The sequence below is a fragment of the Elephantulus edwardii genome, unplaced genomic scaffold (genome assembly GCF_000299155.1).
Source record: "Elephantulus edwardii isolate Elephantulus edwardi_28Jun2011 unplaced genomic scaffold, EleEdw1.0 scaffold00183, whole genome shotgun sequence".
NCBI lineage: Eukaryota > Metazoa > Chordata > Mammalia > Macroscelidea > Macroscelididae > Elephantulus > Elephantulus edwardii.
Genome location: NW_006399933.1, coordinates 5,053,510 through 5,067,867, shown reverse-complemented (window position 1 = coordinate 5,067,867; position 14,358 = coordinate 5,053,510). Strand labels below are relative to the sequence as shown.

Here is a 14,358-nt window from a genome sequence, read left to right as displayed (position 1 = left end):
AAGAGTTCTTTGCAAATGAGACAAAGCAGTAAGAACAGAGCAGTCGGAAGGGGCATGCCTGCAATCTAAAGTTGATGACTCTGGATTAGAAGATTGGCTTGGTTATTTCGCTATTTCATCTCTGTGTAAAACGAAGTTTTCACTTTTAATTGATTTACTGAAAAAGCTACACTGATGATTTCAATATGCTGGCCCTATTAGAGCTGTATCAGTTAACAAGGAAGCATAATAGCTGTCCTCGAGGAAGAAACCCAAGGGAAGAAACCTTAGCACAGCTGTTCTAATGATTTCAAGAACCAAGATCTGTTATTTAAATACCAAGTCCCTTGGAAAAATCTCTAGCACTTTTATAAACTGTCTTAGTTACCAAAGAAAAGCAGTATTTATTTGATGTTTGTGACAATAAAAGTTAGTGGTTCCTATAATTCCATATATTTACTATGACCCTCTGATCCATCTAGGGGAACTCTGAGTCAGTTCCAACTTGATGGAAATGAGTTAATTATTATAGGCTTTAGGATAAAAGAGTTGGCAGCTCTGGTGGCGTACTCTGGAGGCAGCTGTGCTTCTTACACAAAAGAAGTGCTTCTCTGGCAGTTCAAATCTGCCAACTGTTACTCAGAAGAAATATGAACTATCTCTTCCTATGTGACTTCCTGCCTCTGAAAATCTGCTGAAGACTCAGCAATGAGTAAGTTCTCGATCACCTTGTGCTAATATTAGAGCACCTAATACTATTTACTTTCATTGTCTCTTCTCAAGATACAGTATATTTGCTTCTTGCGTGGTGAATTCCACACATTGTTGGTATGTGCTGCAGAGTCACTTGTGACTCATGGAGACCCTGTGTACAATAGCCCTGAACCCTGCTCTAGCTTGCGCCAAGCTCATTATTTCTGACACAACTACGCCCATTATCCCAGTTACTGAGTCAATCTATCTCATCAAGGCTCTTCCTCTCCTGAGCTGATCCTCCACCCTCCCAAGCATGACGTCCCTCTCCAAGGACTGGTCTGTCCCTATAACATGCCCAAAGTATGTCCGACAGAGCTTCAAAATTCTACATGTACACCATAAATTGCAATATGAGTATAATGACCATTTTGTTGTGTAGAAAAATATATTTACAGTGATAAGTCAAATCTTTGTAGATTTTTATCATATGATCTCTCACATGGTTTTCCTCAAGACCATTAGTCCAACTATGGATTTGTCATTTGTTTGTTTTCAACACTGATAGTCTTGTACTTCAGGATAAATTCTGAAATATTCTTTCTTACAGCAAATGTAACACCATTCCATTTTCCTTTTTCATTTTCAGCATAGAAGATTAAACAATTGACATAAAATGGCCAGTGTCAGTGTATTCCGACCTACAACTGTACAAAATGTCAAACTCCAGGCATTCCATTTCAGTTTTGACAACTTTCAATTTTCCTAGATACATATTTCACACATTCCATGTCCTATTATCAATGGAACTTTCTATTTCTTCTCATCTTTGAGTTGTGCCCCATGAGAAAATAAAAGTCTCAAGAAGGTTAATGCCTTTAAACCCTTTTAAGAGGGTTCCAATTGGAGAAGACAGTATTCTGAGTACCTTCTTACTTGAAGGGCTAATCTTAAAGCATTATACCAGACTCACTGCTACTCAGGAGGATTAAAATATCAAATATTGGGGTGTTTTTTTAGTCAGTAGCCATCCAGGTCCTTTTTCCTAGTCTATCTTAATCTGGAAGCACTGCTGAAACCTCACCAAGGTAACCCTGTTTGCATTTGAAATACTGGTAACCTAGCTAAGAGCATCACAGTGCTATTAACAGCTAATCGCTAATAGCTCACAGTGACATGTGAGCCTTCCCAGTAGGGCAAATTGACAGGAAGTGGACCTTATTCTATAAAAGAGACCTTACAAAAGCCTCCTTTTCATATGTGAATAAATATTTGCATAGGCAATTTTACAGTAGTATATATGATAGACCACTCAATTGTTATAAATCCACATGCTGTATGTATTTTTCATTGGTAATGAACATAGACACCCATGTTGAACTATGGTCCTTACTCTTGTGTTGTTATATAGCAAAATACATATTTACACTCTTTAGCACAATTGTTATAGACTTCTGAAAGAATACTGATAATTTACTACATGAAATAAAAATGACAATCTAATTTAATAAGCAATTTGGAAAAGTATTAAAATTCCTTGACATGCCAAAAATAGAACCTTTTAAATAAGTTTAAGGCAAAAACTTCCATTAATCTGTACTATTAGTATCATTATCTTTAGGAAATAATGATTAAAGGACTGAACTAGACCAAATTAAAATTTTCACTTACATATAAAAGTTTAGATATAGTTTTACAAATTAATTATTTAATATGTCATCATTTTTCAAGCACTGGGAAGGTAGAACAATATTTGTCAAGTATTTTTGCAATAACCCGTGATTTTGAATAGTAATCTGCATTGTAAGACTCAGCAGTATCCTTTAGAAATGATAATGGATGATGATATTAACCAATAAACTATTAAAACATTTTGGTGAGTTGGCAGTTTGTCTTTAATAAGTATGTCTAGCATCATTTCGGAACTGTGATATTTAAAGTAATTTCTTTATTATTGCTTTACTCCACCTTAAACCCTACTTGGTTTTGTGTATTTGCATTTTGTGTAATTGTTAATTTCCTGAGGGATAGTCTACAAAATAGGACAGGACCAGATATGCATCAAAATTTGGGGAGATAAATATTAATTTGGTTTGCACTGTTCATTTATTAACTAGAATACAGAAGATATTGAAAGAATATTTTTAATTAGTGAATAAGTGTGTATCTTTAGGTAACATTTCTCCTTCAAGCAAAAGGTAATGATAAAATAATTAATTTGTATTTTAAAAGCACTAAGGTAACAATGCACCTTATATTTTGCAAATGTTTCCATGCTATCCAACTACGTGAAATCTGTGAGAATCAGAGCTTATTGGATTGCTTTACTTTTTTTGGATTTCCCAAGTTTTCTGCCTTTGAATGAAGCTATCTTACTATTTTTTATTACTCTATATTTTGTTGTTGCATGCCGTAGAGTCAGAACCAACCCATAGCAAACCCTCCAGCATATGTTCAGAAGCAGTTAATTGCACAGGAGGAGACTGCCCATCCTTGTCCCATGAAGCAAATGGTGGCCTCGAACCATATGCCTTAGGGATTGCAGCATACCTTCTTGCCTCTAGGCTAGCAGAGCACCTTACTCTATATTCATGAAGCATATTTGAGTTTTCCTTCTCTGACAAGTTTGTGTCTCTTCTGGTTCTTGCTTTTGTAGTTTTTACTGTGATGAATTATTCCTCCAGTATCTATCCAAATTTAGTAATATTGGAAATGATACATGGTGAAACGTGTGATGAACTAATTTTAATTACTCACTAGAGTCATTCATCTAAAAAAATCAGGTTGAGCAACTACTATGTTTCAAAGATTGCACAGGCAATAGGGAGTGAACATTAATTGCATGTTACTATATGTTGCTGAGGTGAAGTGCAAAATAAAGAATTAATAAAATGACTTGCAAGAAACGTAAAACTCCTACTCTCTGTACCTCTAAGGATAGCTTTATACAATATGAAAATCATCCACTTAAACAAATTTCCTTTCTTCTTTGTGGCAGTTTTCAGGGGTTTTTGTGTGTCATCAAGTCAGAACTGACCCATAGCTGAACCTCCAGTGAATTTTCAGAGGAAGTAGATCTCGTGGGAGGAGACTGCAGAACAATTGGTGGATTCAAAGCATGTGCCTGTAGAATTGTGGTTCATTTTGTACCATTAGGCCACCAGCCAGACACATCATATTTTAAATAAATGATTTTCCCTGGCTTATACATACATGTGATGCCAGGATAAAGAGATGGATGAGATCTAACGTCTGCCTTCAACATTACTAATGTCAAAGTAGCTCTGTTAGGCAGAAGCAGCAGAATGAGAACTGCACGGGATGTTTGTAAGTGGGTAATTCAGGTCCAAAAAAATGCCTCACGTTGGTCTTAAAGCAATCATCAATACTATTATATTTTAGAAAACAATAGCATCAGGAGAAAAATTAATCATCATTTTTATTTTGTTCTCACGAATTCTTCTTATGTCACATAATTCTAGCCAAATTTCATCATAGCTCATCCTGGAGTTTAATAGGAAATCTATAATACTCACATCGAGATCATCCTTTGCATTGTAGTAGACAACTTCATTGCTCTATTAAAAAAAAAGAGAAAAAGTGCTTTATTGATTAAAGACAAAAATACACACAAAACCCCAAAACATTTTCACATCTTTTAAAAATAATCAGTTCTTCATAATATGCTTTATATAATATTTTCCACAAAGATCCATGTAGACAGAGCTAGTATTTATGTATTTTTGTTATATAGCTTTGTATATCTTTCACTGATGAAAAATATCTCATTTAGTTTTGATAACCACTATTTCAAGGAGGTCAGTATGGTGACCTCCCAGAAGCAGGGGACCACCAGGTTGCCTAAGGAGGGGAGAATCTGCCCAGGTCAGAAACGAAGCAGGTCAATTTTCAGTTGGTTTTCAGCACAACATTATGCAAGGGGTGTTCTGTAATTTTTAAATGTCTTCAAGCAGGGATAGTCTAATATTTTATTAAATGGAGAATAAACAAAACTAACAAAACAATTATCCAATAAAACTTCACTAAATCAGTATTAAAAGTAATTTAAACAATATTTTCCTTTAGTTTTCTATTATTGACATTAGATGAAAATTTACAGAGTAAATCAGTTTCCCTTTCAATAATTTATGGACATTGTACTTTGTTACTCTGATTACTTCTTCACAACATCATAGTATTGTTCCAACTTACAAACTGAGAAATAAAAAAAAATCCTCGTTCTTCAAGATATTAATAGATGCTTCATTATGACGCATGGTCATATGAATTTACGAAACAGAACAAAGTTGTAATTGTCTTTTTTCATCAGGAGTTCACAATTACTTTAATACATGCATGTAAATAAAAAATCACCAAGAAGAAAATATACATTATTCTGTTTTCTAAGTGTACTTGCCTTTGAATTTTCCCTCTTTCGTGTGTAAAACAACCCACTGAGTTGAAGAGCAATAGAACAAAGGTTTCTATTTAAGCCATTAACAATTAAAATATAACAAAGAAAAATATGTACCATGATTAATAACAGTAAATGTATATCAGGGCTTTAAACTGACTTCATTTATAATCAATAATGTTGTTGTTATGTGCTGTCAAGTCACTTGTGACTCATAGTGACCCTACGTACAAGAGCCCTAAACCCTAATCTATCCTGTGCTAAACTCATTGTCTCTGACACACCTACTCCCATTACCCCAGTCACTGAATCAATCCATCTCATCGAGGGTCTTACTCTCCTGTGCTGACACTTCACTCTCCCAAACATCATGTCCCTCTCCAAGGACTGGTCCCTCCTTGCAACATGTCCAAAGTATGTCAGACGAAGCCTTTGAATCCTTGACTCCAAGTTCTGGCTTCACCTTCTCCAGGACAACCCTGTTTGTTCTCCTAGAAGTCCATGAATTATTCAACACACTTCTCCAGCACAACAGCTCAAAACCATCAATTCTCTTTCTACAATCCCTAGTCACTGTCCAGCTCTCCGATGCATACCACTCAACTAACTGCAAAGACTGTAGCCCAGATCAGACACACCTTACTCTCTGGCCTGACATCGTTGCTCTTCAGTACTCAATGTTGTGTTCTATGCTGTTAAGTCACTAAAAGTATTATTTAAGTGATTTAAAAAAATATTGCTGTTGTTTTTTTGTTGTGCATTGCTGTTGAGTTAGGGAAAAAAATAAAAACTGGTCTTTCAGTGTGTTTTCAGAGAATGTAAATCACCTCTGATGGGAGGAAATCACCATTTTTCTCTTGTGGAGCAGCTGGTAGATTTGAACTGCTCACCTATGGGTGGAAAGCACAAGTCTCTACCCAATATCCAACAGATTTAAGTAATAAATCAGTCACAAAAGAACAAATACTGTATATGATCAGTATTTCTAAAAAGCTACACAAGAGGTCACATATAGAAGGAATCATCTAGTAGTTACTAGGGAGGGTAAATAAAAAAAATAATAATTAACAATTAAGATGACTGGAAGAAAAGACATTATGAAAGATCATACACTAAAAAACAGTGGAATTTGTATTTTACAGCTTAAGGAGTTTCTTGCAAGTAGAAAGAGAGATGTTTTTAGAAAGATTCTTCTAAAAAAAAATCCCAAAAAATCCAAAAAACACACCAAACAAAACAATACAACAAACCTCAACAGTGTCTTCCCTAGCTTACATGGTGACTTATTCAGGAAAATTCTAGCCCTCCTTTTTACAAGAATATATTATCTGGGACGAGAAATACCCATAAAGAAACAATTACAAACTGCATTCATTTTAACTTCTACTTCAGAGAAGTAAAAAAGAGAAGTTAAAATTTTTAAAAACCATCATGGCCTCTTTTGAAGGGGGGAACCTCAGTTATCGAACTAGTGCAATTAGCTTACCATTACTGTGTGACGCTTCTAATGTAGCTAATAAAATACAGATTAAACAAACAAAACAAACAAACAAAAAAAAGAAAGATCATACATTGCATGTACTAAACGAATGTTATGGAAAAATTTTGTTCATGAGTGACTGAAAGAATATGCTCTGGAAACTTGGATGCAAATTATAATTAAAAATAAGTAAGAAATAGTTGGAAAACTTATGCATAGAAGTTCTAAATTCTAAACCATTTCTTCTAGTAATAGCTTAGTAACATAGTTACAATTAAAAAAGAATTTGAAAGTAAGAGAATCTTCTTAATTCACCTGCATCCCAAACCCAATTATTAGTTTATTGATCTCTCTTACAACTTCGTAATTTATACTTAGGAGACAATTATCAATGTGCCACTGGAATAAAAGTTGCAACACTTATTCTGTTTATCTTCAGTTTAGATTTTATTTCTACCATTCTCTTTCTTTTATGTACAGGATTGAAATATGTAGGAAATATGAAATTACATTTTATGTAATTAAATATTACTATTATTTTCAACAGACATATATTAAACACTATTATACACGTATAAAAAGAGCAAAGTCCACGTGGGGACAGCCCTATCTGACCTTGGCCAACCAACTCCACAACAAATTATCCTCATCAACAGTATCCAAACCCAAAATCAATTCTCAGACATGCCCCTCAAGCTTGTGCACCTCTTTCTATTCATCCAATGAAATGTGAAATCCATTATGATAGCTCACACATCACACAGAACCAGAGTAGGGGAGTCAAGAGGCAGTCATTCACGTTAGTAGCAGATGCAATCACTGAGTTAGGACAGCTGCTAAAATGTGCTCAGAGACACCGGAGCCTTCAGCCCCATGGCTTGAGGCAAGTGTTACAAAGCCCTTATTGTTGTGTACAGTGTGCTGGAACTGACCCATAGCTGACCCTCTGGGAGGTTTTCAGAGGCAGTAAATTTCATGAGGAGATTGTCCATGCTTCTCCTGGGGAGAATGTGGTGGATTTGTACAGTGTATCTTTGCATAGGCAGTCCAATTCCTTATCACAAAGACACCAGAACTGATGACTCCTCCTCCCCTATCCAGGTCTTCCAATAAATGTAGGCAAAAGCTCTTAGCTCTGGTTCCAGTGGCTAACAGTCCCAAGATCAGTTCCATCTCAAATCTGATCTCTGGTTCTCTGCTGTGGTTGCTACTGATCTTCTGTAGGTCTAGCTGGCAGCAAGGATCTCTGGCCCCAAAGTGGTGCACTGCATTCACTTGCTTGTTCTCTGTTAACGGTGAGATTCTCCAATCTGTCACTGAATCTTCTATATTTAGTGAGGAGACTAGTCAGTCCCCTTGTGGATAACATACCCTACTAGCATACATTCACCCATTCACATGGCAAAGTCAAACTCAGTGTCTAGGAAAGCCATTTGAACAACAAACCCTTAACACCACAGCACCTATTACCAAAAGAGAAACAAATTAAGTGAAACATACTTATCCTCACCCTTTATGGGGGTGAAAACAAAAAGACATCAATCAACTATAGAGAACAGTGGCAAGAAGCTGCACTGCAATCCTGAAGGCACAGGGTTCAAATCCACCACCTGTTCCGCAGGAGAAGATTGAACAATCTCCTCATGTGTGATTGTCTCTGAAAACCTGCTGAAGGGTCAGCCATGGGTCAGTTTCAACTTGACAGTACACCACCAACACTACCAACACCGCAAGATTATACTTGTTCCATGCTACTACCTAGAAAAGGAATCTAATCTTAGCATTAAAAAACAAAAGCAGACTTTATATTGCATAGCAACCAAATATCTTGATATGCAAAGTTGGAAACAGCGGAGGGTGCTCTGCTCAGTAATGGCAACAAAGTGCAATGTTTTGAATGTATTCTTCACAGTCCTGGCAGCAGGCCATTTTCCCAAGTCAAGTTCCTACAGGGACTCACTAATCTTCTTTTGAATCTCCCATCTAGGGCGTCAACTTGCACTTTCCCCCATTCTGGTTATTGTTCCACTTCACTTAAATTTAAAAAAATGAAAACCTGTTCTGATTTTCATTGGCCTGTGACTAAACCAGTTTCAAGTCTTGTTTTATAGATAGCCAGGATAATTTTCTAAAAAAAGTATGGAAAGAAGAAATAACCATTAAAAGTTTAGAGTATTTAGACTATCTGTAGAATATATAGGCACCGCTCTGCTGGTGTTTTAGTGAATAATGAACATCTTACTAACTGGAAAGCTGGAAGTTCAATTCCTCCCATTGCTCCATAGGAAAAAAGAGTTGTCGACTGCTGGTAAGATTTACAGCCTCAAAAACCCAGTGGAGGTTCTTCGTGAGTCAAAATTCACTGAGTAGCAGTAGATTTGGTTTAGTTCATGTACTGTGTAGAATTTAGAATGAATAATTGCAACTATTTGTAAGCAGGAGTGGCATCCACTTCTTAAACAACATGTGTCTGGAAACTCTATAAACTTTGGTAAATGACAATAGTTATACAAAGACTTCAGATCCTTTGTTCATAGGGTCGCTATGAATCATGCTTGACTCGACAGCAATCAACAACAACAAACAACATGATACTGTAGCTAATGGGTTAAGTAGTTATTTTTCTTTTTGTTTGTGGCACATGACCACACTAACAAATAGAACTAATTTATTAAATTTTACATCAAGATAATTGTATACAATGCCACAAAAGGGTACATGCTATGATAATGAAATATTATTTTAAATATATATTAAATATTTTTAAAGATAAATGAGACTAAAAAATAAAAAGAAAGATAAAATAAATTTATTTTAACTTTCCTTTTCCCTCCATCCCCTTTTCACTCCATACACCTCATGACTGCCATCCTCTGATTTCTGAGGCTGTAAATACTTATGCCTCTTCAAATTTGCTACTAAATAATTTTTCTTTTAGAAAATATAAATTGTCTCTACACGTAAATCAGAAATATAAAAACAAATGTTTATTTCAATTTTTATACTCATGCAAAACTTTCTGATTTTAAATGAATTGTTGCCATTTTTGCTGTTTGGTTCCACTGAGTTAACTATAACTCCTTCTTGTTTTTATGTGCTATCAAATTAAATTCAAATCATAGCTGACCCTTCAGTAGAAGAAGACTGCCCATCAGAAGCAGCTGGTGGGTTAGAACTGAATACCCTCAGGTTGACAGTGCAATACTTTATCAATAGGCCACCAGACTCACATTATCACTTTAACAACAGATCTGTACCAATTTATAATCCCATCAACAAAACATCCTCTCCAACATTTAACTGCTGCCCTGTTAAAATTTGCCACTGTTACTGTGAGTGAGATGGTACTTCATTATGGTTTTGATTTGCATCTCACTTATTACTATTGATCTGGAACATTTTTTCATGTGTCTGTGTTCCATTTGAATATCTTCCTCTGTGAAAATTCTTTCCATGTCTTTTGCCAATTTTGTAATTGTGTTATCAGTCTTTTTCTTGTGGAGGCCCAGGGAGTGCTCTGTATTATCAAATGTTTGTTCCCAGTCTGAAGGTTTTCTTTTCACTCAGTTAGAAGAAGATTTTGATGCACACATGGATTTAATCTTTAGAAGGCCCGATGCATAAATTTTATCCTCTTCAGATTGTGCATTTCTGGTTATATTTGGCAGTCTCTTTATACCTTGGGCTAGCACTTCTAAGCTTGATCCCAGTTTGTCTCTTAGGAAGAGACTGATGGTGAGAAAGGAACTCTTAAACATAATTGGTGGGATTGTAAAATGGCATAACCATTCTAGAAGTCAATTTGGCACTTCCTTAAAAAGCTGAACATATAAATTCCTTATGACTCAAGTATTTCACTACTTGGAATATGCTGTTGTTGTTGTTGTTATGTGCCGTCGAGTCGTTTGGGACTCAGCAACCCTATGTACAACAGCCCTAAACCATGCTCTATCCTGTGCCTATCTCATTGCCTCTGACAAACCCATGCCAAGTACAAGTCACTGAATCAATCCACCTCATAGAGGGTCTTCCCCTCCTGCGCATGATGTCCCAGCTACCCAGCATGATGTCCCTCTCTAAAGACCTGTCTCTCCTTACAACATGTCCAAAGTATGTCAGACGAAGCCCCAGAATCCTTGCCTCCAAGGGGCAGCCTGATTTAATCCTCTCTACGATGAATCTGTTTGTTTTCTTGGCAGTCCATGGGAAAATGAGAACTAAGGCACAAATGGAGATTTGTACATCCGGTGTTCATAGCAGCATTATTCACCATAGCAAGAACATGAAAACAGCCCAAATGTCCAACCGCAAATGAATGGATTGAGAAATTTTGTACATTCACACAGTGGAATACTATGCAGCACGCAGGAGCATTGTAAATTATTGCCTAGTTTTGGACAGACTGGATAGCATTATGATGAGTGAACTCAGTCCCACAAGGATAAATATTGTATAAAACCATTATTATAGAATAAGTATAATATCCAAGAGGGCTGGGAGTGGGTGGAAGGAGAGGGCTGATGATGCAGGAGGATGAAGGGATTAATCATGGGGTTGTACAATTTGATAGGTGGGAGATGAGAGAAATTGAAAGAATTTTTTCTTGAAAACAAAGTATTCAAATTTTGTAAATAAAGTAGCAGAAAATAAGGAGAAAAAAAACCACAACCCACAAACGACAAGAAATCTGAAATGTACCCTTTCCCACAGCATCCTCACAATTTTCCTCTGTTCAAGCCTATTGTTACAGTAACTGTGTTAATCCATTCTGTTGAGGGTTTTCTTTTCATTCTCTGGCCCCCAGCCTTTCCTAGCATGATGTCTTTTTACAATGAGTGGTTTCTCTCATTGTGGTTGTATGCTATCAACAGAGTTGGAACTAAACCCATAGCTTACCCTCTAGAAGTTTCCAGAGGGAATAAATTGCCCATCCTTCTGCAGAGTGCTGGTGGATTCAAACCATATAACTTTGGGATTACAATGCAGCTTCTTACCATTAGATCACAGTTCTCTGGTCCCTTAGGAGAAGATACCACATATTGGTGAGAAAAGTTTCACCATCCTTGCCTTTAAGGAGCACTTTGGTTGTACTACTAAGGCATACTAGGTTGGAGTTTTTGTGTGTTAATTTATTTTTAAACTAATATTTTTTTCTTAAAAGGAAAATATATATTAAGTATAAATTTAAATACAGTATATTATATATTCTTCTGATGAATAGTCATAGTCCTTGTAACTGGAAACTCTTAATTTTTAAGAGAACTTCATACTACAAGGTTTATTTCTTAAAAGAACAAATGCAAATATAAGGAAAAACAAAATTAGAAATTTGTAAAAACAACAAAATAAGCTACAAAGCACTTATCTAAATAAATGTGTGCTTAGGCTTGTTGGTATGTTTTAGCAAGAGAATACAAGTCTTAGTGGAACGTGTAAGTGATCACATCATGGTGTCTCATTCAAATTTCATCACCAATGATTAAGACATCTACATATTCGCTTTGAGTTAGGATCTTTTCTATTGTAATTCTTATAAATGCATTTTCTTTATAAAACCTCAAACTTTACATTTATAATATACATATTTTATTATTCTCTTATTTTACCTAGTGTAGAAATTCAGTTTGCTAACATTTAATAATGATAAATTCATAGGGTATCAGAATTTGAGGGAATTGTAACTTTCAATTCACACAGTAACCCCATCTGTTTGGCAGTATGATGTAAAAATAAGTGGCATTTTAAGATCATTTATATAAACATACAAAATAAATTTTCCAGTCTCATTTAATCTTACTTTCTTGTTTGGATATTTCCTAAATTATTTAGTTTAGAAATGAATTATCTTAAGGTTGAGAAAAAAACACAATTTCATAATGATTTCCATTTTTTACTTAACTTTTATTTACAGCTATTATAAATGTATATTTACATGTGAGCAGCTATGTGAGATCAAATCAGTCTGCACTATAGCAAATTTTCAAATTAACAAATCATGAAAACTAAAGGCAGAATCAACCTTAAAGAACTAGGAAAAAGAGCAATCAATAGAAGTAAAGGAAATGGATAAAAATTGTCTAATTTCTATTTTCCATTGTTCTCATAGAAATATGATCTGATCGAAATAACCTCTGTGCTAAAACAAGAAAGTAAGAGAGAAGAGAAATTACAGAAACATTAACACAGCATTGGGAAAAATTTAGAAGAGACAAGTATATCAGTTACATATCTTTCCCCATTCTTGCTGTCCAAAAAGTTATAATCTGATTCAAACTATAGCACTCTAAATATGCTAAACCAATTTAAAGAACTGAATCTCTTTTTTCTTTGCTATTCTTATGGTTAAACTGTGTTTTAGAATAATTAAACAATATTATCTTTTAAAGTATCTCACATATAAATATAAAAGTTTTCAGTGTATCATGTACAATATGATAAGATAAAGCCAGAGAGGCTTCAAATATGTTTTGTAGATTCTTATTTTTATTAGCTATTAATTAACTTTTAACTTCATACCAATCCTGGGACAAAATAGAACTATACATGGTGGTTTTCTATACTACAAGTTTTAAAAAAAATTGTTGAGTTAAAGTTTAGAAAATACACTGGATTTTCGATCATCCATATGCATTTTGTTTTATTTATAACACCCTTATTGAATTATTATTTCTTCCTTTTAGTTGTAACCTTTACAGAAGCAGATCACAGTGTTTTCCTCTCACAAAGCTGCTCGTACTCTTGAACCACCAACATTCTGGTTTACAGTCAAGTGCTTCACCATTATGCTAGCAGAGTTCAGAAAGATTTATGGATTAGTTAAAACTTTAGAGCTATTTTTCATAATTTAAGGACTGCCAGATAACAAAAACAAATTGTTTTGCTTCTGATTTTTAACCAGGTAGTTTAGTTATTTATTATCTCCTTGAAGCAAATTTACCCAAATGGGCTGTGTTAATATAATACAGCAGCTTACTGAAATTTAAAATATCCCATAGCAAGTTGAGAGATAAATTACTGTAGTCTCCTAGTGCCTAATGGGAGTCAAAATTAAATCTGGGCAAAATAAACCACTCCATCTTAAAAATCTATATTGCAAGTGACAGTCTCTTGCATGCCACTTTCCAATAAAATCTGGCCTCTGATGAATAGTTTATGTTAAAATTCTGAAACATAAGTATAAAACTTCCACATGCTTCAATATTAGAATTGAAAATTGTAATTTTAGAGCTATCCAATTTATTAATTTTCTCTTCTTGGCTATACACTTAGGTCTGCTAATGAGCCCGTCTGTTTCTTCTAATAGAACTTTTTTTCTCAAATTCTTACTGTTAATCTAAAGACTGTACACTATGGTTTATGAATTATTGAGTGTAAAATAATCTGGCTCAAATTACAGCCTTAAAAGACCATGAAGGTGGCAGCCACTACATCAATTTAATTTACCTTTCACTGGTCTTGAGTAGCCATAAAGTATGGGAGAAAAAGGAGGAAATATCATGTGTCCACTGTGGGATACATATTTATATACCTATTTAATTTAAACAACATATAAACACTCAGATATGTAACAATTATAATACTGTTTTAAATAATAAACTTGATAAGAACTTATTTAACCTAGAACATGTTTTTAGAGAGCTCCACTCCTCTCCTTCATCCTGACCTTGCACTATTGAGACAATAAGTTTTAGTACTCAACATGAAAATAAATACCAAGAAAATCAAATCGTTTACCACAGATATTCTATTAGACAGTAGTCTCAAAAACTTGAGTGGTTAACTGTGAAAATTA

At 34.8% G+C, this 14,358-nt stretch overlaps 1 protein-coding gene across 1 annotated transcript in view; it reads right to left on the bottom strand.

The window, feature by feature from the left end:
• The window catches only part of CACNA2D1 (calcium channel, voltage-dependent, alpha 2/delta subunit 1), a 584,478-nt gene that overhangs the window by 215,638 nt on the left and 354,482 nt on the right, over window positions 1-14,358 (bottom strand). Inside the window, exon 5 of the mRNA XM_006896147.1 lies at window positions 4,209-4,250. Within this exon, the coding sequence (XP_006896209.1) occupies window positions 4,209-4,250 (42 nt within the window). The remainder of the gene's footprint in view (window positions 1-4,208; window positions 4,251-14,358) is intronic.